Genomic DNA, 27,463 nt, shown 5'->3' on the forward strand with positions numbered 1-27,463 from the left:
TTCTAATATGTGCTGATATATAGTATCACTTCTTATGCTTATTTAAAAACAAAATATGATAGTGGGTGGTGAATCTGCTATTACCACCGTCGCTGCCACCGCATGGGACCTTAGACAATGAGGTTAGGTGGACTTCTTTTGCTCCCTTTCATTTGCTCGCTTGTTGGACCTGTTGGGTTAATACAACTCAAATGGTAAATTCCAAAACATATATTTTGTGTATTAAAATAGTAAACATATAGAGCCAATATGGCTGTTGAATAATATCATCTAGATAAACAATATGTTATGAATAATGTAGATCTTTATAATAATTATCCCTCGTCATTCATCATAATTAACTGTAACTTAGTGGTATTAGTGGTAAGGAACAATCTTATGATTTGACAATTGACATAGTTTTATTTGATTTTGACATTTGAATTGTTCACCTTTTTTAATGCAGTTGCAATGCACATATATTTAATTAGCGAGGAAAAAGTTGTCAGAGATTGTATTGCTTAGTTCAAAAACATGTCGTGGATAATCCATAAACTCTAAAGAGCACAACCTTATATATATATGTGTGAGAACCAGTAAGAACATAAAAAAACATATACTCTAGTAGTTTAACCTCAAATTTGGGCTAAGCGGGAAGTTAACTCATTTTTTCGCAAAATGGTAAGAAACTTGTCATTGTTTGCATGGTTAGTTTATCACATGGTTGGTTCTTAGACATTCATGTGAAAAATTATGAAAACATATTTAACAACCAAATGGTATCACACAATGACAAAATGTTTTTATCAACACCCTATCCAAATATTCTTTTACACATGAGAATGCCATTGAGCTAAACTAAAACTTTATTTTAAAGAAAATCAAAATAGATTTCAATAACACCTATCAATGATAGAGTTTAAGTGTCCACCGACAAGCGACAAGACTTTACAGGGCTAAATTAGATTCCAATGATGGTTATTAATAATATGGCCAAACGTCCGACAATAAAACATGTTTTAAATAATAGCGCCAAAACACACACTTGGTCAATTAATAACTCATTTTTGCATGCGTCTTACGTAAGCTACTCCCTTCGTTTTACGATACGAGACTTTTCGTTTTACTTTTTAGTCTTGCCTAGATTCATAAGCTAAAAAGTCTTTTAATATAAAACAGATTCATAGGCTAAAAAGTCTACTATTTTTCAAATCTTCGCAAGTTATTTTACCAACAAACTATATTTTCACCAACAAACTATATTTTCCCATAAACTAGACTTTATCCGCTGACTCCTGATCGACGACATAACTTCACCTACACTCAACATATGAAACGATTCGTCAACCTTACGAAAAATCAGTACCCCGTACTTAAAACCAAGCTACCAAACACCATTGCTCACAAAATTTGTCAAAGCCAGCGTTGAAAACTCGCCGGGTTGCCGTCTCCGCGGAAAAGATGACAAAAAGTCACACGGTTGAACAAAATGCATACGATAACGAGGAAGAAAGAAAGGGAAAAAGAAGTCACGGCAATAATGCTCCACTTTTTATTCTTTTTTTCAAGATCGCCATGGCCGGCAATTCGCTGCTCCCGGAGAAGAAACCCGTCCCGATCCGAGCTGCCATGGGGGGACCCTGCCCTACCTACCTACCCAGAACGGTCACTTCGCCGCCGGTTAAAGGCCAGCCAACGCACGACGCATGCAGCCCCCACTGCACGCTGTACCGTCCCGGCCGGCGGCGGCCGCGCCTCCCATTTACTCCTCCTCCTCGCGTCGTCGTCGTCGTCGTCGTCTTCGTCTCTCTCTCCTCCGGTGGATCTCTGAGCTGGTTGCTGCTGCCAGCTGCCACCATTGACTCACACCGGCAAAAGCAGCGTACCCCTGTATTAAACCCACCGTCACTGACGCCTGGGCCCCGCCGCCATTAAACCCGCGTGGGCCCCACCGAATTCCCCACCCAGTCTCTCTCTCTTCTCTCCTCTTCTCCGCGAGTTTTTCCGCTGCCGTGCGTGTCTCTCTCTTGTTACCACCACCTCCGCCTCGGATCCCAAGCTTGGGCGGCGGCGGCGGCGGGCGGCGGCGGGTTTGGTGAGGGTGGGGAGCGAGGGGTTTTGGCGGCGGGGGGGGAATGGGGACGGCGGGGAAGGGGGCGTGGGTGGTGCCGGCGCCGGCGTACAGGGAGGTGGAGGGCTGGGAGGGGGCCGGGGACGACGCGCCGGGGTTCAGGTGCGGCCACTCGCTGACGGCGGTCGCGCCCACCAAGGGTCACGGCCCGCGGCTCATCCTCTTCGGCGGGGCCACCGCCATCGAGGCCGGCGCATCCTCAGGCATGCCGGGCATCAGTTCGGTGCTCTCCTTTTCAGTCCCGCGCGCGCGCCCTCTGTTTGAGCTTTTCTCTCCTCTCCTTGCGTGTGTGCTGACTCTCGCCTCTGATGGTTGGGTTTTGGGTCTCTGCTGAAGGGCTCGCGGGGGTGACGAACTCGGTGCACTCGTACGATGTGGAGACGCGCAGGTGGACGAGGTACGGGCGGCTGCTTGCCTCCAGATTTTGCTTCTTATGCTCTCTCGGGAAGTCTAGGGTTTAGCTCAATTTCCATGCCTCCTATTCTCAAGCAGCTTATTTGCGGCCAATTTCGTATATTCTCTGATGTAGTATTTTAGGGTTTTGCGCGTTGATGAACTCATTATATTTGTCATATTTGTGTTGTGCTTCCATTTGTGTAGAAGAAGAAATGGTTAAAACATCCATTTATTTACTTTGCTTAACTTCGCTGTTAAATGGTGGGAGTGGGATCTTGGACTCAAATCGTTGGGGGTTTAATTTTAATTATAAACGATGCAGATTGCATCCAGCTGGAGAGCCTCCGTCGCCGAGGGCTGCACATGCTGCAGCTGCCGTAGGAACGATGGTTGTTTTCCAGGTATTTGGAACTTGGGATCTTTGATTTTTTGTTTGGCACTTGTCTTCTTACATTTAATTGTAAGTGATGCGATGTTTGCATAGGGTGGTATTGGACCAGCAGGGCACTCGACAGATGATCTCTACGTTCTTGACCTGACAAACGACAAGTTTAAATGGCACAGGTGAATTTGAAAGACATCAACCTTATTTTTTTTTGTGGATGCGTTTGCCTCTTCTGGGCATATCATTGGATGGGGATGTGATGTTCCATTTCTGCCATCTGATGCAGGGTGGTTGTTCAGGGGGCTGGGCCTGGTCCTCGATATGGCCACTGCATGGATCTGGTAGCCCAACGTTACCTTGTGACCGTCTCAGGAAATGATGGTTAGTCCTTGGATGCTAAACTCTCCGAATCAGTGAATTGTATTTCCATGATAGTTGCTATATGGCGTTACACCTCCATACTATTTTATGGAAATCCATTTTGCTCTGACTAGCAAGTAGCAACACTCTAATGAAGTTACCTGCTTATAACTGCCTGTGAGTTATGGCTCTCCACAATATTTATTAAACATGTCTATATAACTTGTTCCCGAAGCAAGACAATTTCAGACAAAAGTGCATGTACCCACGTGCAGGAGAAAAGATGACATGATTTTTCACTTGCACGTGTTCAATTTATTTAAAGAAAACATTTAACTAGAACAATTCTCATTTGGTACAAAACTCATTCGCTGCAAATATATATGGACATTTTCAGTACCTTGACTAGCAGTATTCATAACAAAACTATAGTTAACTTGTCTATTATTGTTGTAGATTTATAGTTCAGCAAACTATTTAAGTAGGCTGAAGTTCTCAACCCGTCATTTTGCCTTAGAAGATTTTACATGGGTTACTTATTTATTGCCTTCTTAAAAGCCTTTGTTAGCAAGTTTTGGAATAACTTTTAATACTTGTCGGACTTATCAAACAATGTTTCCTATGGTACAGGAAAGAGAGTTTTATCAGATGCTTGGGCTCTGGACACAGCACAGAAACCATATAGGTGGCAGAAACTTAATCCTGATGGTGATAGACCTTCAGCAAGAATGTGAGTCGGTCCATATACTTTAGACAGCACTGCTTCAGAATCATTTGTACTTATTTTCTTGGGAAAATTCCAACTATACCACAAACTTTTGAGCGGTACCATAAATACCACAGAACTACCCACCTTTCCAACGATACCACAACACAATGGAAGTGGAACGTTCATATTTTATAGGACCAAATACCCCTATGCACCGTGGAGAAGACCGGGAGACCGTGAGACGGGAGAAATCGTGTGCGACATATTGGATCGATCTTTTCCTTTTCTATGGAAAAAAAACAATGTTAATAATATTTCCTTTCATGAAAGGACAAAAATTTTCTTTACATTAGGTGCACATAATTAAGAAATAATGATAAAAAAACAAGGTGCTCACCATGCATGTCATCCTGGTTCTTTAACAACTAGAATTTTTTAAAAAATAAAATTACGTTTTTTCAAAAAAAAAATAGAGATTTAAAAATAAAAATAAGAAACGATCGATATTGCTTTTTTCCCGCATAAGAAAAGGAAATTTAGAAAGAAAAGGAAACGATCGATCCAATCCCGTCGCATGTTTTTTTCCACAAAAAAGGAAACGATCGATCCAATCTGTCGCACGTGATTTCTCCCGTCACACGGTCTCTCGGTCTTCTCCACGGTGCACAGGGGTATTTTGGTCCTATAAAATATGAATGTTCCATTTCCATTGCGTTTTGTGGTATTGTTGTGAAGGTGGGAAGTTCTGTGGTATTTTTTGGTACCACTCAAAAGTTTGTGGTATAGATGGAATTTTCCCTATTTTCTTCTATCCAGCCTCTTGCTAGTTGTCAACCTGACCACCTTTTTAGTTGATTGGCAGCTGAGCCAACCATGTAAATTCTTATATTTGACCTTTTTTGGACAAACTGCAAACGGCTCCATCTTCGAATAGTACCCCGTGTTGGAAACTGTTGAATCTTTGTTAGCCTTCTTTTCTAAATACATTGGCGAGCCCTCTTACAATAAGAAAAGAAGGAAAACAAAACTGTATTCTGCAGAGAGTCTGGTATTATGTCGTTTTACGGTCTTGTCTGGGTTTGCTTTTCACTTTCGTGTAATGTTGCTAATCAAGGGGCCAATATTTGACACCTGCCAATATTCTACTATTAGTACCGCTTAATTGCTTTTGAAATTATTTGTGTGTATGCACGCGTGAGAGAGAGAGAGAGAGAGAGAGAGAGAGTATGCACATAACAGTATGGTAATTATCTCCCTGACAGCGTACAAATATGAAATAAGTAGTATGGTATCTGTGGATGAAGTTCACAGCTGCAAAAATTGCAGCATGTGGCACTTAATTCATTTCAGTGTGCTTTTATGTATATTCAAACTGGCACTTCAAGTTTGTTAGGCATAACAATTGCATTTAATTTACACTGTTTGTATAAATCGGAATGGCTTACTTTATTTATTTTTTATATCGCTGTAGGTATGCAACTGCCAGTGCACGCTCTGATGGCATGCTTTTACTTTGTGGCGGAAGGGATGCTTCTGGGATGGTATAGTCTTATGCTTTTGTTACTGTTTTCTCCTCAGGTCATATTACGTTTTATTGAAAAAAGTTCATTTTATCCCTCCAAACTAATTGATTGAACCACTTAACCCCTTAAACAATTTGTTGGCTCATTTTACCCCCTAAACTATTGAAAATAGTTCACTTTACTGCTTCATAACATTTCTCTTTGTTGCCATTGCTAATACAAGTTGTATTTAAAGCTGAATTTTTTTAGAGCCATAGATGACACCATTATCAAAGTTTTTTAAAAAAAATCATTTTTTTGTGACTATTTGCTTGAGCTTTAAAATATTGATGTTTAAGTCAATCGAAGTTGCTTCCAACCTATGTAAACAATTTGAAATATTCTAAAAGATTGGTGAGACACAAGTTATAATGTGTCTATCATCGTAACAAAATTTCAGTGCAAAGTGCAAACTATGACTAATATAGAGAGAAACAAAAAAACAGAAGTAGCGCTAGAGAGTAAAGTGAACTATTTCAATAGTTCTGGGTGTAAAATGAGCCAAAAAATAGGTTAGGGAGCTAAGTGCTCTGATGAAATAGTTTGAGGGAGTAAATGAACTTTTTTGCCTTTTTATGTGTTATGTTTTATTATTTAATGCATGAAGCTCATATACATATATGGTGAATGAAGATAATCTATGGCTTTATCTAATGCATGATTTCTTGTGATTGAGAAGGATCCTTCCATTAATATGCTAATTGTCAGTGCTCTCTTCCTAATTATCTATCTTTGGAAGTTGGAGCTTTAGAGGGCAAGCATTAAATATAGCAAAGGAGCATAATTATAGTCATAAAATTTTTAAGGCTATTCTACTGCTAATGGATTTAATCACTGTTTGTTATGGAAAATATCGCTTGAATGAAAAAAAACATATTTTTTGTTCTTTTCTTATCATCTAGTGGTTCCGCATCAAGTAATTACAGCAAGTTCTTAAGCTCACAGTATTTTAGAATGTACTGTTAATGTATGGTATTGTTATTCATATTTTATAGGCAGTGAGACTCACACTAGAATTAGGATTGCTTTGTCATGTCAATCAAGTTATCTAGTTTTGTTATTATAAGATGCTGGTGGGACAGTAGATTTGTGTGTCACTAAATAGTTTCATGCTGAGAACTTGAGATTAATTTATGATACATGCAATGTGCAGCCACTTTCTGATGCTTATGGACTACTGATGCATACAAGTGGCCAGTGGGAGTGGACACTAGCTCCAGGGGTATCTCCATCTGCAAGATACCAGCATGCAGCGGTAAGTTATCCATATGTGTGACAAATCGGTACTCACATGATGTTGATGGTTTTTCCTGGTTTGTTGGTTACAGCAATGTCTTTCTTTCTTGAAAATCCTGCCTTCTTTACTGATCTAGTTTCTGCACCCGAGTTCGTACAATAGTCTGCTTTTCTTCTATTGACAATTGTATATCTTAGGTTTTCGTTGGTGCTCGGTTGCATGTTACTGGTGGTGTCCTTAGAGGAGGGAGAGCCATTGAGGGAGAGGGTGCAATAGCAGGTGAGTTTATCCTCCTTTCGTTCCCATGGCTTTCATATGTGTATTATCCCTACTCTCTTGGACTCAACCATGCTGCATTTTCTGAAGTTCTGGACACTGCTGCTGGAGTTTGGTTGGATAGAAATGGCATTGTGACCTCTCGCACATTGAAGTCTTCACACGACCATGACGCTTCTTCGGATCTACTTCGTCGTTGTCGTCATGCAGCTGCTTCTGTTGGAATGCAGATATACATTTACGGTGGTCTGAGAGGAGGTAACTGCTTTTGGATACCATTCTGGTGGTTGGCTTCCTCATTTTCAGCCTATCTTTTCGTTTCTGCTTATGCTTATAAGCCAAAATTTGTTTTTTCAACCTTAAATTTGGAGTTGATTTTGGGGTTTTTTTTCATCATAGTTTATTTTTCAGCCTTGGCTTTTAGATCGCTAAGAACACATATATAAAAGTTTTATTCACAAATTATTTTTCGTTTGCAAATATGCCATTTGGCTTTTTCAGGGAAAAAGCCAAACGATCACCCCTTTTGTATTTGTCTATCAGAAAAAAAACCTTTTCAAACGACACTGTGACCATTGTTGGCTGAACTGTAATTTTCCTTTTATTATCACTAGATGGCATTACTATATTTAATATTTGTTTCTCAAATGGAGTGGGCTTTGCAGTTGGCACCTTGCTATGTTTAGTGTAGACAGTCCACACATGTTCAGACAATCAGATTTGTAATCTGGCAATTTTTTCTTACAGAATTCCCTATTTATATCTAGGACACAAGTTTTTTCTTACAGAATTCCCTATTTTAACTATTCATCATTTTGGCAAGATACAAATATTAGATAATGGAAAATTTTCCTTTTTACATCAATACCACAAATTTTTGCAAGCAACTGATTGAGTAGATGGGAAAATGGCCTGTTTCTCATTTCTTTTACTTTTTGTTGTTATATTTCTGTGTCAGCTTTGGATTATTCCAAGTTTTTTTTGTATGATGATTTACATATCTCCAAATTTATGCTGTTGAAGAAAAAAATCTAATATATGTTCTTTTGAAACAGATATTCTCCTTGATGATTTTCTTGTTGCTGAGAATGCACCTTTCCAATCAGAATTTAGTTCATCTATGTACGACAGAGTTCCAAGGGCCGAAAATCAAAATAGAAATCACAGTTTTAATTCAGATTCTCTGACTACAAATAACAGGCATGAGACAACTTCTGGTTTCAGGTTTCATACACATCTTGTTTAGCACTTCTAGAGTTCTTGCGTGTTAAGAACTTTAAATAATCTTTCCATGTTTTTCAGCATGGACAAGAAGTCCATTGACATGTTGACAGAGGCCTCAGCTGCCGAAGCTGAAGCTGTTAGCGCTGCATGGCATGCTGCACAGGAAGCATCTCATGCATCTTCAGAAGACAGCCTTTCGGAGGGAATAGGATCTGAGTCCCCACTCAGTGAAACTTCACCAATGCCTGAGGATGTAGATGATGGAGGCTCCCTAGAACCAGATGTGAAGCTGCATTCAAGAGCGGTATGCATTTTGATGGTTCTTCCCGTTTGCCTTCTTAAAGTTGCCAACGTTAAAGCATCTTCATACAGTTAGTGGGGTGTAAGACAAACCTTTCATTAGTTTTTCACTTTTGAATCATCAAAAGGCAATTCTGGAAATATATACCCTGGCATGGGATGCATGTATTTTTCTTTTGGGGTGCAGTTTAATCTCCCCGCCGCATAGGTTGGTTCAAATCCTAGGACCTAGCCCTGTGGCATTCCCCTTGGTTACTTGGTGCAAGAGCTCCTGGTCCTCTTTTAGAGTAATATGTAATTTTCTGCAATGTTTCGCATTGATTTGTTGAGTGAATGGGTAATTTTTTCAGTCGAAATTGTTTGAATCATAGTAATATTTTACCTCAAGACCAATTTACTCAATATTTATACCCTACATGATTATAAAATGTCCCCTGTAGTCTATCAAGCTTCCATTTCCCTACTTTAATGTACCCTCCTAATCTATGGCGTAGAAACTTCTTGAACTAAAGTTTGTTGATTTCTTTCCTATTGTGTTCTGCATATTTTGTTGATTCCAATCAAGCTACCACAGTTTATTGATCCTAAATCCTAAATTCCCAATACCGTTTTGAAGGTTGTAGTTTCTAAAGAAGCAGTAGGAGATTTGGGTTGTTTGGTCCGACAGCTTTCACTGGACCAATTTGAGAATGAAAGCAGAAGAATGCATCCCTCAAGCAATGATCAATCATATCCAGCCAAGAAAGCATTAAACAGACAAAGGTCCCCACAAGGTTTGCATAAGAAGGTAAGTTCCAATCTTTAATTTTTCAGTTTGTTGGGGGAACTATTTCTCTTACTTTCTTTCTATTGCAGGTTATTTCATTCTTACTTAAGCCAAGGAATTGGAGGGCTCCTGCTGAAAGGGCTTTTTTCCTTGACTCATACGAAGTTGGAGAGTTATGTTATGCTGCTGAGCAGATTTTTATGCAGGAGCCAACTGTTTTACAATTAAAAGCACCAATTAAAGTGTTTGGTGATCTTCATGGGCAATTTGGGGACCTAATGCGTCTTTTTGATGAATATGGTTACCCATCAACTGCTGGTGACATAACGTTAGTTGTTCCTGAACTTCTTAATCATATTTTGTTTCAAAGCCGAGACGAAACTTGAGTATATTAGATGTTTTCAAACATATCTGTATTTTTCCTGTGCTTTATATCCTGCCAAATACTTTGAACCCATGTGCTTTTCTTTGTCTAAACTCCTGTTTTATTTTGTTAGGTATATCGATTATCTCTTCTTGGGAGACTATGTTGACCGAGGTCAGCACAGTCTGGAAACAATTACATTACTTCTTGCTCTTAAAGTGAGTATTTCTGGTACTTGAAATGAGTTAATTGCCTCAACACTATTGTAATGAAGCTAGTTCTGAACCATTGAAAACATATCCTGCAGATAGAGTACCCTGAAAATGTTCACTTGATTAGGGGAAATCATGAGGCTGCTGACATCAATGCACTTTTTGGGTTTCGCCTTGAATGCATCGAGAGAATGGTAGTTCTTATAATACTTTAAACATTTGAACTATAGAAGTTTTTATGTGTTAATTGTCTCAACTCTTATGCAGGGTGAAAGTGATGGCATATGGGCTTGGACAAGATTCAATCAACTGTTTAATTATCTCCCACTTGCTGCCATGATAGAAAAGAAAATAATTTGCATGCATGGTGGTATAGGGAGGTCAATAAACACTATTGAGCAAATTGAGAAACTTGAACGGCCTATTACCATGGATGTTGGATCTATTATTCTCATGGACCTTTTATGGTACTTGTACCTGTTCTTATTTCGTTTTGTCTTTTACATTCATCTATATTCAATGATTCATGAGTACTTTTCTTGTATAAATGCAGGTCTGATCCTACAGAAAATGATAGTGTGGAGGGTTTGAGACCAAATGCACGAGGACCTGGCTTGGTAACATTTGGGGTATGATATGATAATTGAATTCTGACATGATGCTTCCTTTGAGTTTGAGCGCCAGCAGTTTTAGATTAATTAAATTGCACATCTTTTTTTTATCATGGATGCTTCATTATTGACTCCTTTTAATTCCTTCTACTTGCAGCCTGATCGGGTTACTGAATTCTGTAAACGAAATAGACTGCAATTAATCATAAGAGCCCATGAGTGTGTTATGGATGGGTTTGAGCGTTTTGCACATGGACAATTGATCACTTTATTTTCAGCCACTAATTATTGTGGTATGTCTCCTCTTAACTCCTTTGTTATCTATGCAACCAAGTTTTTGCTAAGATCATGTGTGCACTAGGTACCGCGAACAATGCTGGGGCCATACTTGTGGTGGGCAGGGGACTAGTTATTGTTCCAAAGTTAATTCATCCACTTCCTCCTCCAGTTAATTCTCCTGAGTCTTCCCCAGAACGTGCCATGGACGCCACATGGATGCAGGTTAGAATGAGTATTTCTTCTCATTTCTTTAGTGAGTCAAGGCAGGGCTCAACTTGATTCTTGTGAGCAACAATTGTTGATAAACAACATTAGGCTCTGATTCATTTAAAAAACAACAATATTAGGCTCTGAATGAATGGTTCCATTTAATTTTTGCATTCATTCTGATCATGCAGGAACTTAACATACAGCGGCCACCTACACCAACTAGAGGACGGCCACAGTCTGCTAGTGACAGAAATTCTCTTGCTTATATATGATACATCGGTAAACCGCCTCCAGCTTCTTGATCTTTCTTGACCAAGATTTCTTTTCCGGTCGCAAGGGTACATACATTATACCTCAAACAACCAGCAGCGAAGCATCCACATCGCAGGCTCCTGTTAGTCAAAGATGTTCATCTGGTGGTTAGTTCATTGTGACGTTTCAGTGTTCAGTGTAGTTGATATGACTTCAGCTCCTCGATGGGAAGCTCCACAACTGTTCAGAGCTTCGAATCATATAAGCGAAGCTACGTGCCTCCAGTCCCTTCTACAATTTAGGACAGAATTGAATGATGAGCAATAGTCGAGTTGTATGTACTTTGGGTGGTTTACCTGTAACTTTAGTGTACATGGTTAGTTCATTGTTTTACCTGAGAAGTAAGAAGGTTGTAATGACTGTACACCATGTCCCCATTGTTGGGACGCTGCTTGCACAGCGCAGCTATACAAGGTACCGAAGTTAGGTTGGACGGAGAGCTTTGAGGCTTTATCCAGTTGCTCTTTGTGGAGCGTGATGAATGTTTGTAAGTGAAACCGTGTTGTGATTAATTAAAATTTATAGGTGTGTGAACAATAAATTATGCTGTGCTTAGTTCAAGTTCAGTGGTGGATTGATGTTGCCTGATAAACAGAGAAAAAAAGGTGCAAGTGTTTGATCCTGTGTGATTCCGTGAAGCTGAATTGAGTAGATCAGGTTGTTTTCTGGCGTTCTGGTGGTACAAGGGTGGAGGTGTGTATCCTTTTGGAGTGCTACTCCCGACTGTCCGTCCGTTTCAATTGATTAATCCGCTCTTTTCGTAAACACGGCGATCTGATCTACCAGTGATGTGCAACGAGTGCTACCAGGATATGAATTGGCTTAACCGATGATTTCTTCTATTTCTTGTCACAAGTTCAATCGTATGAGATGTTTTCTGGGATGAATTTTGTTTTCTTTTGAAGTAAAAAAAACTAAATTTAATCCACTCAAAATGCAAAAAAACACAATCGGATCTAACTCAAATGAGACCAAAATCACTCAAAATCAAATTTAACTCAAGAGGCAGAAAAAGAAAGAGCAAGGGTTTAATTCAAATGAGACCAAAATCACTCAAAATCAAATGAAAAAAAATAAGCAAGGATTTAACTCAAATGAGACCAAAATCACTCAAAATCAAATGTAACTCAAGTGGCAGAAAAAAAAAGAGCAAGGATTTAACTCAAATGAGGCCAAAATCAAATGAAAAAAATAAGCAAGGATTTAACTCAAATGAGACCAAAATCACTCAAAATCAAATTTAACTCAAGTGGCAGTAAAAAAGAAAAATCAAATTCAACTCAAGTGGCATAAAAGGGAAAAAACCGCTAGAGGGAGGGCTTGAACCTCCGACCTTGTGGTTAACAGCCACACGCTCTAACCAACTGAGCTACTCCAGCTCACTATTTTTTTAATTAAAGTGATTATTCATATCATATCTTGTCTTTTACAATACAAAATAATATAATTTCCGACAACCGTAAAAAAATACACTTAGCCATAAACTAGAAGAATAGAAATTAACACTTGCTCATGAAATTCATGCTAAGCACCAGCTATCCTTTTTGAGTGAGAGAACACAGAGAACACACATGACACAATCTAGATATTCATTATGGGGGAGTGGCATATTTGCAAATGAAAAGTAATTTTTAATAAAAATATTTTATATGTATTTTTAGCGATCTAAAAGTCAAAAACAAAAAATAAATAATTATGTGGTCATAAATAAATAACTCTAGTTGCTCATACACAGAGAAAATTTAAATACAACGTTATATTAAGGAAATCAACTCTGAAGGCTATAGCATATTTTCCCAATGAGCAGGAACCTTTTTTCAATAAATAAAAGTTTTATTTTTTAATCTTGACTTTTAGATCGCTGAAAGTACTTAGATAAAGCGGTGGCCGATCTGATGCGCTCAGCGTGTTGCTAAAAGGGTTCTGAGGAGACAACGACTTTGCCCACACGCGATCGTGACTAGTACCCCTGTCCTATAACTTATGCTTATGTTTATTAGCTAAATTTTAAAATTTTAATTTTAGAATTTTCTTCATCAAAATTTATTTTTCAACTTGGCTTCGCTAAGAATATCTATATAAAAATTTTATTAATAAATTATTTTTTGTTTACTGATATACTGCCAAATAATAAGGCTATCAACGAGCTCGAGCTTGAGCCGATCCTAGCTGTGGACAGAGCTTAGAATTAGGTTCGAGTTCAAGCTTGGTGAGCTTCGAGCCTTCTCGACCTTGACTTGATAGAACTAAAAAGAACTTGCTCCTACGTACTAAGATCTGTAAAGCCTGGAGTAACTTTTTATCAGTACTACTTAGAAGAAGCATTTACTATTTTCTCCGTTGCATGATATAATTTTAATTTGTATCCTAGTATAAACATAAAACATTTCTATACTGATTCCTATGATTTTAATTATTCTGATGAATCTAAAATCAATCAGGTACGTACAAAACAAATCTAGTTAATTCAAAATTTTAATTTAACCACTGAAGTAGCTAAAAGAGAATATTTTAACATCTTATTAGCCTATGTAAAATATTTTATTTTGAAATGAAGCAGTAGTTCTCCAGTGAATCCATGGCTCTACATAGAAACATGAGCTAGTGCTGGCTACTAACCTACTACTATTATATACAAAGAAACTCGTGCGATAATTTAAGCACGATTGTTTAAGTGTTTTATAGAAAAAAAATCAAATAACATATTTATAAATAAAAAATAATTTATAAATAAAAATGTTACATACTTATTTAAAAAAACTTAAAAAATAATTTATAAATAAAAATTTTATATACGCCCCGGCGCCCTTGCACTGCTTGGGGAAGGGCTCCTTCACCGGCGGCAGGTGGATGATCCTCTCGCTGTCCTGCGGCCGCCACAGGAACGCCTCGCCGACGCCCCCTGCGGGGTCTAGGCACTCGCCGGTGATGCTGTAATGCGTCTGGGAGCTGTCGCCGCCGCCGCCTCGTCCTGTGTCGTCCTGCTGCTGCAGCAGCAGAGCTCCGGCGAGCTTGAGCTCCATTGCCATCTCCTTCAAGATCGCTTTGCGCTCTCTCTCTGCTCGGCGGCCGGGAACGCGGCGTTCGACGCCTACGTGCTATGGTGTGACGCCTACCTGATGCAAAACTTTTTAGGAGAAGATGTCACATCCAATGTTTAACCGGATATCAAAAGGAGTTTTTGGATATGAATAAAAAAACAAATTTCACAACTCGGTTCGAAACCGCGAGACGGATTTTTTGAGTCTAGTCATTAGCACATGTTGACTACTATAGCACTTATGTCTAATCATGGACTAAGTAGGCTCAAAAGAGCTCAAAAGATTGTCTCAAAATTTCTCGCATAACTGTGCAATTAGTTTTTCGTTTCATCTATGTTTAATACTCTATTTAAATATCCAAAAATTCGATATGATATTTTTATAAAAACTTTTTAGAAACTAAACAAGGTATTAAGGCCTTAGTTAATCAATACTCATATTGTATTATCATGAAACTCCTGCTCCTCTATGATATTAATCATAAGTCATTTTGGATTTGTCTTTAGTCAAACTCTTAAGTCAACCAAAATTTATAGAAAGAAAAATATAACATTCTCGATACAAAATATATTCAATTATATAGATTTAATGAGACTAATTTAATGCTATGGATGTTTTATAAACTTGATTAAAATAAAAATAGTTTAATCTTAGAACAAACCTGAAGTGACTTATGATATGAGACGGAAGAAGTACGTAACTTTAAAATAGTAAAATTACTTTTAATTGTATGAAATAATATATATCCGCGTGTTGGCTATGCAATGTGCCAAGCTGCCAATGTAACACGTCTGAAATTCAGAGGCATCATCTTCAGATCCTGGCACATGTATGTGTTGATAAAGCCGATTCATTAGACTGGCCCGTGCAGATGGAATTCATGCTTGTTACATGAGTAGCCAAAATTTCTTTGTACATTTCTGACTTGAACCTCAATTTTGAATGTATTGTACAGCAGATAGATTTCTCCCTCTCCCTCCCTCTTCAGGCCTTCAACATTGTTTCACATCTCCATGGCGTCCTGTGCCATTTTCTGCAAATCCTCCTCGGTTAAGAGGGTCTTGCTGCCGCCGCTCCCCGTCTTGTCGTAAGGCTGTGCCATCCTCCGGAGGAACTATTCAGTTAAAAAATGATGATGATGCCAGACGTTAGAATTCAGCTAAAACGACAAGTTCGAACAAATTTCTTGTATGAGAAGAACGGCCAAATACAGTTTGCTATACAAGCATGTTAATCATGGAATATTGGAAACTGCTCATGTGTAGAGTGGACAATAATAGCTCGGGCACCGCTAGTTTCATCAGGTTTAAGTAATTATAGGTTGCAATACTCAAAACGATTCAAACTACAGAGCACCAATCAAAGGAACAAATGTTATCAAACATACCTCACGGGCTATATGCAAAGCCATATCAGTGCTCAGATTTAGGTGAGCATCATGCAAGTGCGACAATATCCACCCAGGAAGTTTAGACCGTTTATCATGTCGACTGTATCTGCATTTGACAAACACCATGATATTTAGCGATCCTGAAGTATTACAGCTAGTAAAGGCAGAGAAATGGAGAGGATGCATGTTTACTGCATGACAAATTATAGTTGCATTTTTTACAGAATCAAATGGAAACATCAAAGACCTCAGTACCAAAATACCTAAGATAAATATTTATGTACGTGTAACTGGCTGTCCTTTGTAAGCCAAAAAGTGGGATGTAATATGCCAGTCCTGTATTGCCCAAGTATTTAATCGATTAAGCGATTATAAGCAGTAAAATCTGTTTGCCGCCTCCATACAGCATAGTGATTCCAAAGACGTTTTGTTCCGTTTAAAATCAGTACCATTCTACATGATCATCACATGGTAGATGCAAAAAATTAGGAACCTTTATGTTCAGCATATGCATATTGAAAATCAGCTCCCCAATCTAGGCAGCACAAGAATTGGAGTTTTCTTGTCAACCATATGGCAGCTAACTATAATGAGGTCTTTTTGATGACCAGCAATGTTCTAATTTTCTGAGTTAAGGTAAAGGAAGTAATCAAGTACCTCTTGTCAGCAAATATCATCATTCCATAGTCTGCTTTAGAACGAATCACACGGCCAACACATTGTGCAGCTTGCCTCTGGCATTAACAGAACCCAAATTGTCAAGGAAACATTGGTAGAAGGTAAAGATAATCCAGCCCTTCTTTCCCTTCACAGAAGTAGTAGTATTACCAATGCATCGAAGGTCAGGAAGTCACCCTCCTTTATCTGAAAAGTTTCTCTTAGGTACTCTAACCTAGCAAGTAATATCCTGCAATTGGTATAAACAACAGATTCAAAGAAGGCTGTCATTATGCAAGAAATGTGTTACAGGACAACATATGATGAACCATTCATAGGCACAGAAGCAATGCTCAGTTACAGAGATCAAGGGTGGCACAAAATAATGATCTAAAGTCCAGACCTGCTGAGTGTGTACTGGAAAGGAACACCAAACATGATCACAAGTCTGCCATAGTGTCGATCAAAATCAATACCTTCAGCAACTTTGCCTCTGGATTAAGCACAGTGGTAGTCAGCCATGAGTCATGACCACTTAATATTTATAATAGTAATATTTAAAACAGAAGTAGCCAATCTACAATATACTGTAATGATGATATATTAGCTCATGGTGCCTACTGAGTTATGCTTATTGTAGCCTATTGATCGGCCAGATGAGTATGGTGACAATTTAGTTATATCTATTGAATTTTACACTACCGTGGACTACCTTTTGGAGCATTCAATAACAAGGGAAACATTTTTTTTGCAAGAAAATTATAAATTTTAAAAAATATGATTCAGACATGAGTCTCTCCTGTTTACACATCAAATGAAATGCTGGTGAATGCCTGATTGGATGTGATATTTTGCATGATCAAGCTGCTGGCTTGGTAACACATTTTCTGAAATTATTACCTGCACTGCTGTACAAACTAGGCAATTCATTTGTTCGGTTAACACATAATTATACCTATTTTCCGACTAATATTCCCTTTGTTGTTTTTAATATACTAGGATTACAGAAACTTGCCCAAACAGCAATTATATATCACCTAGACACCTACTTGGGTCAATGTCAAAATAGAAAAAAAAAGCAGTAATAGTCTGAAGCAATCCTATCAAGTTCTCAGTTTTTCAACTGAGACACCGGATCTGAAGGGTGCTTTCTAACAGAACCAATATAAAGTGAACGAACCTGGCAACAGAAAAGAATATAGCACCTCTTCCACAATCACATGCCTTTCTGTAATTATCAAGGGCCAGTGTTGTCTCAACAACATCTGGTGTTTCGATGAATACCAACTTATGCTGCATGATGTCCTGTAAATTAAAGTCATAAGATTTTCATATTAGGTGCTAATGCATTGCACATGATATCCTGTAAATCAATGTCATAGTCCATGAAGAGCTTCACACTAGATTCCAATTCTCTAGACTACTCCATAACGGAAAAATGGTGAAGAAAGTAACCTGTAAAATGCCCATCTCATTCCAGCTGTTGACAATGCCATCCATATAAGAATAACTGACAAAAAAACAAACTATGCCATCTGGAACAGCAGCAGCCATCTCCAGCAAGAGCCGACCATAGTTCCTCACAACGCCAGGATCACTACGCATATCAAACTTCGTGCTGACAGGTAGCTGGTCGCTGAAAATGTGATGGAACATTTGAAGTTATGCACCAAGATTTGCAGCATCACCAGTAAAGCTAGAATTTTGAGACTCAAAACCTAATACATAAAGTAAACACAAGTTTCCTGTGATAAAAAAGATCCAATGTGTGTAATTCAATGCTAGTATTTCAAATGTACAACAAATAAGTTGGTTGTGCTTGCACTTAAAATAATATATGGCACATGAACTCTTAAAGGATAAAGTTAAAATGAACCCAGTTTATACCTTCCTCTTGTCAAGACCATGGGACATATGCAATCCCTTGTTAAGGACATCGTGAAGCTCCTACTTATAACAGGATTAAAATTCAGAAGTCGAGGATAGAGGTCTATTGGGCTGAGAGTTCCAGAAGTTATGACAACCGTTTGGAAACGCTCAAAAACAGGTTGTATTGCGAGTGAAGCATCATGGCAACTGAGCTGCGGGACATAGAAATTGATTAGTACAATAATAATGTGCTTGATTTTTGGTGACAGCTATTATTGTCATAGGGAAGAACGGATACCTGAATCACAGGATCACGGATATCAGGCATTCTCTCATCGTAGGGTTCTATTATTATAGAAAAGCCCCGCGTATAAGTTCCAATCAATGTGGCAAAGTCACAGATTGTTTGGATGTGCATGAACTCATCTGTATCGGTTATCTCCAAGGTAAGCATTAGAGAGTGCAGTCGGTCATAACAAAATCTCAACATTTTCTGGTCGATTCCAGCCTGAGAATGGATTGAAGCAACAAAGGCAACAGGCATTTCATTCTCAACATTCTCTGTATCCAGGCGTCCATCTAGGAATCTGACAAGCCTTCGCAGTACAGCAAGGAAATGCTCAGCCCTCCTGATGTTTCCTGGTACAGCTTCCTTCAGAATGTCATCAGGCAAGGCTGGGTTCGCGAGCCAAGTATCCGATACTACACCACAAGAAGCAATTTATTATAAACAATTAAACTGTCCCAGAAACACCACAATGAACACTCTAAGATGCAGGTTAGTGAAATAAAGAAAAATCCTCACTTGGTAGGTTTCCCCTCTGTGCCAATCCATCAACCAGCCTGTTGTATTCAGCACGAAGCCTATTGGCATCGGTGGCCTTGAACCTTCCTACCAGATAACAATTGGTGAGCAAGCAAGCTTCAACTATTTATCACAGAGTAGGATGCTCGAAATGAAACTATTCATCACAAAGTTTCTATGCACATCAGTAGCTGTAAGCTTCTTCAACTTCAAGTACCTATCGATCTCGTGTGAGATGCGCCGCAAGTTTCGTTCAGCGCCTTCAAGCGTCTGCTTGCGGATGCTGACACTAAGAGCCTCAATGCAGACGTTGTCGATGTTGTGCGCCTCGTCGAAGACGACGACGCACTCCTTCTGCATCTCCCTGGACACGATGCTGGACACCTTGGGGTCGATCAGGTACTGGTAGCTGTAGACCACGACATTGGCGTACTTGACCATCTGCCTCGCGAGGAAGTAAGGGCAGATTCGGCGGTCGCGGCCGAGGGCGCGGAGGTCGGCGAGGGTGTAGACCCCGGGGGGCATGTAGGAGGCGAGGTCACCGGCGGTGGCGGCGCGGTCGAAGGACTCGAAGAAGTCGCAGAGCGGGGTGGAGTCCGGGTCGGAGGCGGCCTTGTCGCGGACCCACGAGGCGGTGAGGCGGCGGCAGGCGGTGTCGACGGAGTCGCGGGCGGCGGCGGCGGAGGCCTGGGGGTGGACGCAGAGGTTCTTGCGGGAGGAGAGGCCGAGCGCGAGGAGGGAGCGGGAGGCGGCCGGCGGGAGGTGGGCGAAGAGGAGGCGGAGCTCGGCGAGGGTCTTCTCCATCTCGTGCACCGTGCGGGTGCAGTAGATGAGGCGGAGCGGGCGGGACGGGTTGGCGAGGGAGTACGACGTGATGAGGGAGATCAGCGCCGCCGTCTTGCCGGTGCCCGTCGGCATCTCGAGCAGCGCGTGGCCCCGCGCGTCGAGGGCGCGCTTCAGCTCCCCCATGTACGCGTGCTGCTCCGGGTAGATCGCCGCGTACGGGAAGTGCACCGTCAGGCCCTCCAGGTCAAACTTCATCGCGGCGGCGAGGATGGGGCCGATGAACCGCCGGAGTTTCGAGGAGAGGCGGACTCGCCGGCTGCACGCGCCGCCGCCGGGAGTGGAGCGCGTGAGGTGTTCGTTAGATTTCCCCTGGGGCTCTGGACTCGGGAGCAACAGAACTATTCTGTGGCCGAGTGGGCTTAAATGGGCCTCAATGGGCTTAAAGGGGCCTCGATGGGCTTAAATGGGCCTATATGGGCTATTATTTTAGGCCATCTCATAGCCCAATACCTAAACTACAGGCAGGTTTGGTTCGCAACTTCCATCGAATCTAAAAGAAAAAAGTTCATTTTACTCAGCACATAGCCCACTAACTATTTTTTTGGCTCAATTTATACTCCGAACTGTTAAAAAACGCAGTTCCCTTTACTCTTTACTGCTACTTCGGTTTTCTTTATTACTCTTTGTATTATTTTCTTTTTTGCTCTGTATTTTTCATAGTTTGCACTGAAATTTTGTTAGGACGATAGATGCATTACTAACTTACATCTCATTAATCTTTTAGAGTTTTTTAACCTTTTTACGTCGGTTGGAAGCACCTTAGATTAATTTAAACATTAATGTTTTAAATTTCAAGAAAGTAGTCATAAAAACTAAAACTATTTTTGAATTCTGATAATAGTGTCGTCTATGGCTCTAAAAACAGCTTAAGCAACAAGAGAAACATTATGAAACAGTGAAGTGAACTATTAAAAGAGATAAAAATGGGTCAAAAGTTGTTTAAAAGGTCAAGTGGTTCATCATTGAGTTTACAGAGGTAAAATAGATTTTTTTTCAATCTAAAATCGATTTATTGGTTTTTGTGTTAGGAGAAGTTGCAATCTTAGGTTCAGAGAACTTGGTTTTCAATTGTGATGTTTGCCCTTTGATTACGGATTAAATGTTCTTGAACTGTACCCAAAAAAAAAATGTTCTTGAAGTCTCAGTGGTAATTGGAGCATTGCCAATGACAGATAACCTGCTCCATGGAATAGTTCTGTGTCCTACTATTCCATTTCTTGATACACTTCAGTTAATGCTGCAAGCAATATTCATTCTTTCACGATATATATTTTTACTTTTAAGTCGCCGACTGTCATGCTGTGCTGATAGCGACGGGCTTTAGCTTGCCTGGGGCCTTGTTTGATATCACTATCGTGCTGAACTTGGTATGCTTGGATAAACAACAGTTGATGCTTCAGTTTAGCATTTACTCCTCTTTTTTTTTTTCTCACATGCTTCTGTAATGTGGATTGAAATACTTATACAGTACAGCTCCGGACAGTGCATGTGCATCATGTTAATTATTTGTCTTTAGTCTTTACCATTTTGCTCTTCACGTTCCAATTTCAGTGACATCCATTTTAGAATTCAGATTGTTTGGCAGATCTGCTAATCTTTCCATGCTGATTCTGTTCATCAGCTTGAGTAAAACTCTTTGATTGAGATTCAAGATCGAAGTAGCAGCAGCAGAATGTGGAGTAATATCTGCTGCAGCCACAAGATTAGAAATTCCCCTTCCTGAAGATCAGCCATGGTGGACACACTCTTTGATGCTGGTGAGGCAGGGATTCGACAAGCGTGCAATAGCTCTTGCCTTACTAAGACAGAATTTATTCCAGCTTATAAAGTCAAATGCCTCGTATTTTCATCTATGCCTATGTTTATAAGCTAAAATTTAAATTCTAAAACTTATATTTAGAGTTGATTTTGATGTTTCTCAACGTCGTTTATTTTTCCGCATTTTTTATATTGTCAACAATATGTACATAAAAGTTTTACCAAAAAATTATTTTTAATCGTAGTAGGTCGTTTCGCTTATGCTTAATATAAGCCTAAAGATGAGACTTAGAACATTGAAAGGCAAAATGCCAAGTACGTTGTCAAAGAATTTCTCTGACTTTGTGATTACAAATAAAAGACTCATGCTTAAAGTTACACAAGTATTTTTTAATGATAATCGTATAATCCAAGGGCAAGCTACTCTAATTTTAATACCCCTCCTTTTAAAATATATTATGTTAGTTAACTTTTGGACATGACGTTTTATAATTCACCTTTACTACAAATATATGAAATAAAAGTTACACATAAAAAAATAACTTTAATGATAAACCAAGTAGCAGTGAAATAAGTGATATTTGCATGTTTTTTAATAGAATAAGACTATAGTTAAACATGATGTGATGTCTAATAGTCATCAACGTCATATATGAAAAAAAATAAATATAGTGCTGAATAATGTATATAAATCAAGATTTGATGTCAGCAAGGAGATGTGGGAACAAATTTTATTTGTACTTCTTCAGTCCACAACTGCTGCAGGAGGTACTTTGCAAGAACTTTTATTTGACCATATGGGTGCTTCGTCAATGTTTGCATTTAACATACCAAGATTTGTAACGGCGAAAACATTGAAGCTATTATAGAAATGCACTGGGTTGCTGCATTCTATTGACCAAATGGAGCTCTGTGACGACATGCTACCTGCCTCACATTAGACTTGTTGAAAAGCTTCCGGATCACAAAGAAGACATGTTCAGGAAAAATGTCATTTTTATTAATATAGTTTTCATTATAGCAACCTTTTCTTCATCCAAGTCTAATTTCGTCATTAAAAATATTGTTTCAGTTCAATAACAATATTTTTTAATTAGAATAAAACTATATTTTTTTGCAGTATAATATATCCTTTTGTCTACGGCGTATTCCACACTACGGGAGCTCTTTTCTCATCAGTTTTTTTAAAATTTTCATTGCTATTTAAGAATATAACCAACTTAATTAACTACTAACTGTGTCTCATAAGAAGTTTAACACTCATCTTTTCGTTTATGCCTCGTGCTTATAAGCTAAAATTTAAATTTTCAATCTTAAATTTGGAGTTGATTTTAGGGTTTTTTTATTGTAATTTATTTTCAGCTTTGACTTTAGATCACTAGGAACACGTATATAAAAATTTTACCTATAAATTATTTTTTATTTACAAATACGTCGTTTAGCTTATTCCTCCAATAAAAAAAGATTAGCACCTAGATGTGCTAGCCAAAATTTCTTATACATTTTACGAAGAGAGTACTTAAAAAAATCGACTTGACAAACTTTTATATAGACACATTTAACTTGAAATGGATAGTTTAAAAAATTTAAAAAGGTACCACGATAATCCAAATCCATGATTTTTAAAAGAACAAGGCCTAATCCTACCGAGAGACAGGTAGCATATGTTCTAATGTTCATGTTCCCAGCTAAAAGTCCCTCCTTTTTGTCTCCTCCTCGGCTCTTCGCCTTCGCCGGTCGACGCCGCCCGCCTCGCCTTCTCCGGCCAGCCCAGCCACCGCAGGCGCGTGCTCCTCGACGCCTTCTCCGCCCGCCGTCCGGCCACCCAGGTGAGGAGGCAGGAACCTTCCTTGCTCCCGCCCTCTCCATTAGTCCGTCAAGTAATCGATTGCAAGATGCGATGCTTCGCCGGCGGGCTGCGAGCGATTCACACATTGGCGCATTTCCTCGCGTGAAATCGAATCGGTGCTCGCCTAGTTGATGCCAGTCGCTACCGGGTCGGTTCTGATTTCTTCTGGCATCGATCTCACCTTCACAACTAACCAGACGAAATTTTTACTCACTCCACCCCAAATATATCTTTAGCTGTGTATATGGACAAGTGCTTTGTCCAGATACGTGGTGGCTAAAGGCAGCTATATATTTTTGGGATGTGAAGTGATGGACGTAGTGTTGTACAGGGTTTTTAGCTCACTGTTCTTGATTTATTGCTTGTAATGGATAATGCAGGGGACAAATTTTAGTGGGGGCTCATTGGTAGTTGGATGCCTGGAAAGTGTAGTTGGATGGTTTGATGGGTTGCTCGCCATCAAACCATCCAACTACGTTATCTTGTTGTTTGGAGTAGTTGTCTTATTTGTAGATTTTCTTTTTCTGCTTTTTTTTTTAAAAAAAAGACCTTGCTACTATTTACAGAGATTGGTGTAGTTGTCTTATTTATAGCCTTTATTTTTCCTTTTCTTAAAACAAAAGTAGACTTTACTATTTACCAGAGATTGACCAAAAAGAATATTTAAGGCTGAGGAGCAGGCTGTAGTTTTGGTCTTCCTTGTGTGTTCGCTTGTTCGGGGAAGTGTACAGGTTAAATTCTCAAGTTTTCAACAATTTGCACAGGGACTTCTTCTCCGGTTGCGCTGCGAAGAAGAAATATGGATAAGCTCGACGGTCCTGCCCGTCTTATGGTCGTTTCTGATCTTGACCAGACTATGGTGTGTATTTAACTCATCCTTTGATCTATTCAGACTCAAGAACTAACCCCTATTGTTATGCTCTGTATCTGCAAAATGCTTGATCTTTTGAACTTCTAATTTGCAGATTGATCACAATGATCCAGAGAACTTGTCCTTGCTCAGATTCCAGGCGCTCTGGGAGTCCGAGTTCTCCCAAGATTCTTTACTAGTATTCTCAACTGGAAGATCACCCATGAGTTACAGGGGTTTGAGGACACAGAAGCCTTTGCTTACTCCGGACATCACTATCATGTCTGTTGGCACAGTGATAACATACGGTGAAGAGATGATTCATGATGTCGGCTGGGAGGAGTTCCTTAGCAACAAATGGGATAGGGACATTGTTGTCGAAGAGACAGCTAAGTTCCCTCAGCTTAAGCCTCAGGCATGTTCAATGAGTTATATGATTACAATCCCTTAGTTGGTTTTCCATTTTAACCAGTGAACTAAGAGCGATGGTCTTTTTTTTCTTGATTTTGTATTGATGCAGCCAGAGAGGAATCAGGGTCCTCATAAGGTTAGCTTTTTTGTCAACAAGCAGGGAGCTCAGGAAGCTATGGATTCTCTTCCCAAGACATTGAAGCAGCGTGGGGTAAGTCTGCACATGTCTAGACGACTTTCATTATGAGTGACATTGCTTAATGCTGTTTTAATTTGGTTACTCTGCTTCTTCTCTCTGATCAGCTAGATGTTAAAATAATCTTCAGTAGTGGTGAGGCCCTTGATGTATTACCGCAAGGTGCAGGAAAAGGCCAGGCTCTTTTATATTTGCTGAAAAAGTTTGATGCACATGGGAAACTACCAAACAACACTCTTGTTTGTGGTGACTCCGGCAATGATGCAGAATTATTCAGTGTCCCATCTGTTCATGGTGTCATGGTCAGTGACTCAGTGCATAAGGAGTTACATGAAACTGTCCACTAAAGTTCATTGATGTCAATGGTTTTCCTTAAAGCTTATTACAGGATTTTGAAACTTTTTTTAGGTCAGCAATGCCCAAGAGGAGCTGCTTCAGTGGTATGAAGAAAATGCCAAGATCAATCCTATGATAATTCATTCAACTGAGAGGTGTGCTGTTGGTATCATGCAAGCTATTGGACACTTCAAATTAGGACCTAATATTTCTCCAAGAGATCTTGAATTCCCTTACCCGAAGTTGGACACCATCAAACCTGCAGGTGCAGTAGTGAAGTTTTATGCTCTCTATGAAAAATGGAGGAGGGGTGAAGTTCAAAATTCCCCATCCATTATGCAGTACTTGAAAAGGACTACTGTGAGTACTTCCTCAGCTACATTATTAGAGTAACTCAGTTTAGCTTTGTTCATACCCCACCCCACATCTTTTTTTTTTTAAAAAAAAATCATATCTTTCGTGGACTGGTTTAATTAGGTTATGCAATTTACATCCAAATATGGTCTATTGTGTGTTTTTTTTAATGTCAGACGTGATACCACTTTTCCCTTGTTTGCCAAAATGTACATCTTGCTGATTCATGTTGACCCCTTTAGCTTCATTTAAACTGATCTTATTTTGCATATTTTAGCATCCCAATGGAACAATTATTCATCCTTCTGGAACGGAGAGTTTACTTCATGCATCCATTGATGCGCTGAGTTCATGCTACGCTGATAAAAAAGACAAGAAGTTCCGAACATGGGTGGATAGAGTTGTCACTTCATCGATTGGTACAGATAACTGGATGGTGAGATTTGACAAGTGGGAAATGGAAGGTTCGTCCTCAGATTGTCCACAAAGTAGATTAGACACAGAGTTATTCAATCACAGTAGTTTTTTTTTGGTTCAAAATTCCCAAATAGCCTCTTAGCATGATTTTCCATGCCGTTGTGCGATGGTTCTTTTCATCTTGTTGTTTCCTTGTATGCTGTCTACTTGTCATTTTTGTTCTTTTCGTTGAATTGCGCTATCATGCTAATGACTATACTAATCTCAGGCGATGTTCGGTATTGCTGCCTCACAACTCTTCTGCTGACAATGAAGGTAAATTGTCACATTTATGTACATATGTTTCACTATACAGCACTGATGCAAAACTTTTTGACATTTATAACTGCATATCATGTATCCTTAAATAAGGTTATCTGCCTAAACTCACAGCCTGAGACTCAAGAGGGCTTTGAGATGACACACATCCACAAGACATGGCTTGAAGGATACTCTGCAGGAAATGAGCATGCATGCATCCTCTAGACCATTTAACCACATGCGACTTACACAAAAGACATGGTGGATTCATCAGCAGCCAAGATAGAATAACAAGTTTACTCACCCTGGTATGGATTTTATCCCAAACTACTCATAGTGTTATACTGGGGATACTCACAAATGACATGGTGCTCTTACTGATTCATGTATAAAGAACAGTATAGTATATTACCACGGGTCCATAAATTGGAGCTGATGATCCCACTACTGGAAGGCTGGAATGCTTCAGTTTGCAACAAAAAAAGTTCTTTTTCTCGATGACCTGAACCTTGATACTCCTTTTTTAGGGATGTTCTGTGGATTGAATCTGCGCCGGTTGGCTCTCACCACCAGGAGCCAACCAAGTTATCGTTCAGTTGAGAACCGAGCGGTGCTCGGGTGGTTAGTCATGTGAGTTCGATCCCTGAGATCACAACTCGCGCGTCTCATCCATGGATTTTCCCTGACACGCGTACGCATCCCAAAATCCTAAGCGTGTGGTAGGGGACGCGCACGCATCTGTTATGGTGTGTGTTCGTGTGCGTCCTAAGTTATATCCTTAAAAAAAGTTATCGTCTAGTCCTCAATCGTATAGTACTCCATGTATATAAATTTATATTCCCTCTATTTCGTAATGTAAAATGTTCTAGTATTGTCTAGATTCATATATAGATGCTAATGAATCTAGACAAATATATAAATTATATACATTCATCAATTAATAAATTTAGATGAGGATAGAAAATCTTACAATTCAAAACGGACATTAGGAAAACCCAAACATCTTATAACCTGAAATATTATTTCGGAGAACGGAATTGGTTGGACTGGGGTTACACACTGGAATACCGT

The 27,463-nt window shown here is 39.4% G+C and overlaps 3 protein-coding genes and 1 non-coding gene across 7 annotated transcripts; 2 read left to right on the forward strand and 2 right to left on the reverse strand.

The window, feature by feature from the left end:
• Positions 1 to 1,991: 1,991 nt before the first annotated feature.
• On the forward strand, positions 1,992 to 11,934 carry LOC102712170 (serine/threonine-protein phosphatase BSL1 homolog). Of its 2 annotated transcripts, none has more exons than XM_040523880.1 (21): positions 1,992 to 2,328; positions 2,447 to 2,507; positions 2,829 to 2,907; positions 2,991 to 3,070; positions 3,178 to 3,272; positions 3,882 to 3,981; positions 5,432 to 5,501; positions 6,676 to 6,777; positions 6,957 to 7,038; positions 7,126 to 7,293; positions 8,091 to 8,235; positions 8,338 to 8,563; positions 9,176 to 9,346; positions 9,415 to 9,653; positions 9,823 to 9,907; positions 9,997 to 10,095; positions 10,169 to 10,368; positions 10,455 to 10,530; positions 10,670 to 10,805; positions 10,874 to 11,013; positions 11,190 to 11,934. In XM_040523880.1, exons 1-21 carry the CDS (start codon positions 2,115 to 2,117, stop codon positions 11,271 to 11,273), a joined length of 2,652 nt encoding a protein of 883 aa, XP_040379814.1. In that variant the 5' UTR covers positions 1,992 to 2,114; the 3' UTR covers positions 11,274 to 11,934. The 2 variants fall into 2 exon arrangements, with proteins under 2 accessions (XP_040379814.1, XP_006654987.3); XM_006654924.3 differs by having other exon boundaries at positions 2,098 to 2,328; positions 8,091 to 8,259.
• Positions 11,935 to 12,618: 684 nt separating this feature from the next.
• Positions 12,619 to 12,692, reverse strand: TRNAN-GUU. The gene has a single exon. It is a non-coding gene; the product is annotated as a tRNA-Asn (tRNA).
• A 2,496-nt stretch (positions 12,693 to 15,188) lies between these two features.
• LOC102714290 (general transcription and DNA repair factor IIH helicase subunit XPD) lies at positions 15,189 to 20,223 on the reverse strand. Its single transcript, XM_006653973.2, has 11 exons — positions 19,293 to 20,223; positions 19,076 to 19,158; positions 18,569 to 18,972; positions 18,289 to 18,482; positions 17,857 to 18,037; positions 17,582 to 17,706; positions 16,805 to 16,894; positions 16,573 to 16,651; positions 16,402 to 16,478; positions 15,742 to 15,850; positions 15,189 to 15,468 (listed from the first exon to the last, which is right to left on the reverse strand). Exons 1-11 carry the CDS (start codon positions 20,114 to 20,116, stop codon positions 15,358 to 15,360), a joined length of 2,277 nt encoding a protein of 758 aa, XP_006654036.1. The 5' UTR covers positions 20,117 to 20,223; the 3' UTR covers positions 15,189 to 15,357.
• Positions 20,224 to 23,352: 3,129 nt separating this feature from the next.
• LOC102714559 (probable sucrose-phosphatase 3) lies at positions 23,353 to 27,223 on the forward strand. Of its 3 annotated transcripts, XR_001550244.2 has the most exons (10): positions 23,353 to 23,508; positions 24,293 to 24,387; positions 24,494 to 24,793; positions 24,899 to 25,000; positions 25,093 to 25,287; positions 25,394 to 25,681; positions 25,953 to 26,139; positions 26,361 to 26,407; positions 26,504 to 26,700; positions 26,920 to 27,223. XR_001550244.2 is itself a non-coding variant. In XM_015837324.2 (9 exons), the coding sequence occupies exons 1-9, from the start codon at positions 23,358 to 23,360 to the stop codon at positions 26,615 to 26,617; spliced, it is 1,479 nt and encodes a 492-aa protein (XP_015692810.2). In that variant the 5' UTR covers positions 23,353 to 23,357; the 3' UTR covers positions 26,618 to 26,909. The 3 variants fall into 3 exon arrangements, 2 of the variants coding, with proteins under 2 accessions (XP_015692810.2, XP_006654037.3); XM_015837324.2 differs by lacking the exon at positions 26,920 to 27,223 and having other exon boundaries at positions 26,504 to 26,909; XM_006653974.3 differs by lacking the exon at positions 26,920 to 27,223 and having other exon boundaries at positions 26,525 to 26,908.
• The last annotated feature ends 240 nt before the right edge of the window (positions 27,224 to 27,463 follow it).

The sequence above is a fragment of the Oryza brachyantha genome, chromosome 5 (genome assembly GCF_000231095.2).
Source record: "Oryza brachyantha chromosome 5, ObraRS2, whole genome shotgun sequence".
Classification (NCBI taxonomy): domain Eukaryota; kingdom Viridiplantae; phylum Streptophyta; class Magnoliopsida; order Poales; family Poaceae; genus Oryza; species Oryza brachyantha.

Excerpts from the sequence above, each read along its gene's own strand:
- LOC102712170 (XM_006654924.3), top strand. The coding sequence starts at position 2,115 with ATGGGGACGGCGGGGAAGGGGGCGTGGGTGGTGCCGGCGCCGGCGTAC. Across the intron at positions 2,329-2,446 it reads CTCAGGCATGCCGGGCATCA|GGCTCGCGGGGGTGACGAAC; the intron begins GTTCGGTGCTCT and ends TCTCTGCTGAAG. Across the intron at positions 3,273-3,881 it reads GACCGTCTCAGGAAATGATG|GAAAGAGAGTTTTATCAGAT; the intron begins GTTAGTCCTTGG and ends CCTATGGTACAG.
- LOC102714290 (XM_006653973.2), bottom strand. The coding sequence starts at position 20,116 with ATGAAGTTTGACCTGGAGGGCCTGACGGTGCACTTCCCGTACGCGGCG. Across the intron at positions 16,479-16,572 it reads TCCTGACCTTCGATGCATTG|AGGCAAGCTGCACAATGTGT; the intron begins GTAATACTACTA and ends TGTTAATGCCAG. Across the intron at positions 15,469-15,741 it reads CTTTGCATATAGCCCGTGAG|TTCCTCCGGAGGATGGCACA; the intron begins GTATGTTTGATA and ends TTAACTGAATAG.
- LOC102714559 (XM_015837324.2), top strand. The coding sequence starts at position 23,358 with ATGTTCCCAGCTAAAAGTCCCTCCTTTTTGTCTCCTCCTCGGCTCTTC. Across the intron at positions 25,001-25,092 it reads AGACATTGAAGCAGCGTGGG|CTAGATGTTAAAATAATCTT; the intron begins GTAAGTCTGCAC and ends CTCTCTGATCAG. Across the intron at positions 26,408-26,503 it reads CTCTTCTGCTGACAATGAAG|GTTATCTGCCTAAACTCACA; the intron begins GTAAATTGTCAC and ends TCCTTAAATAAG.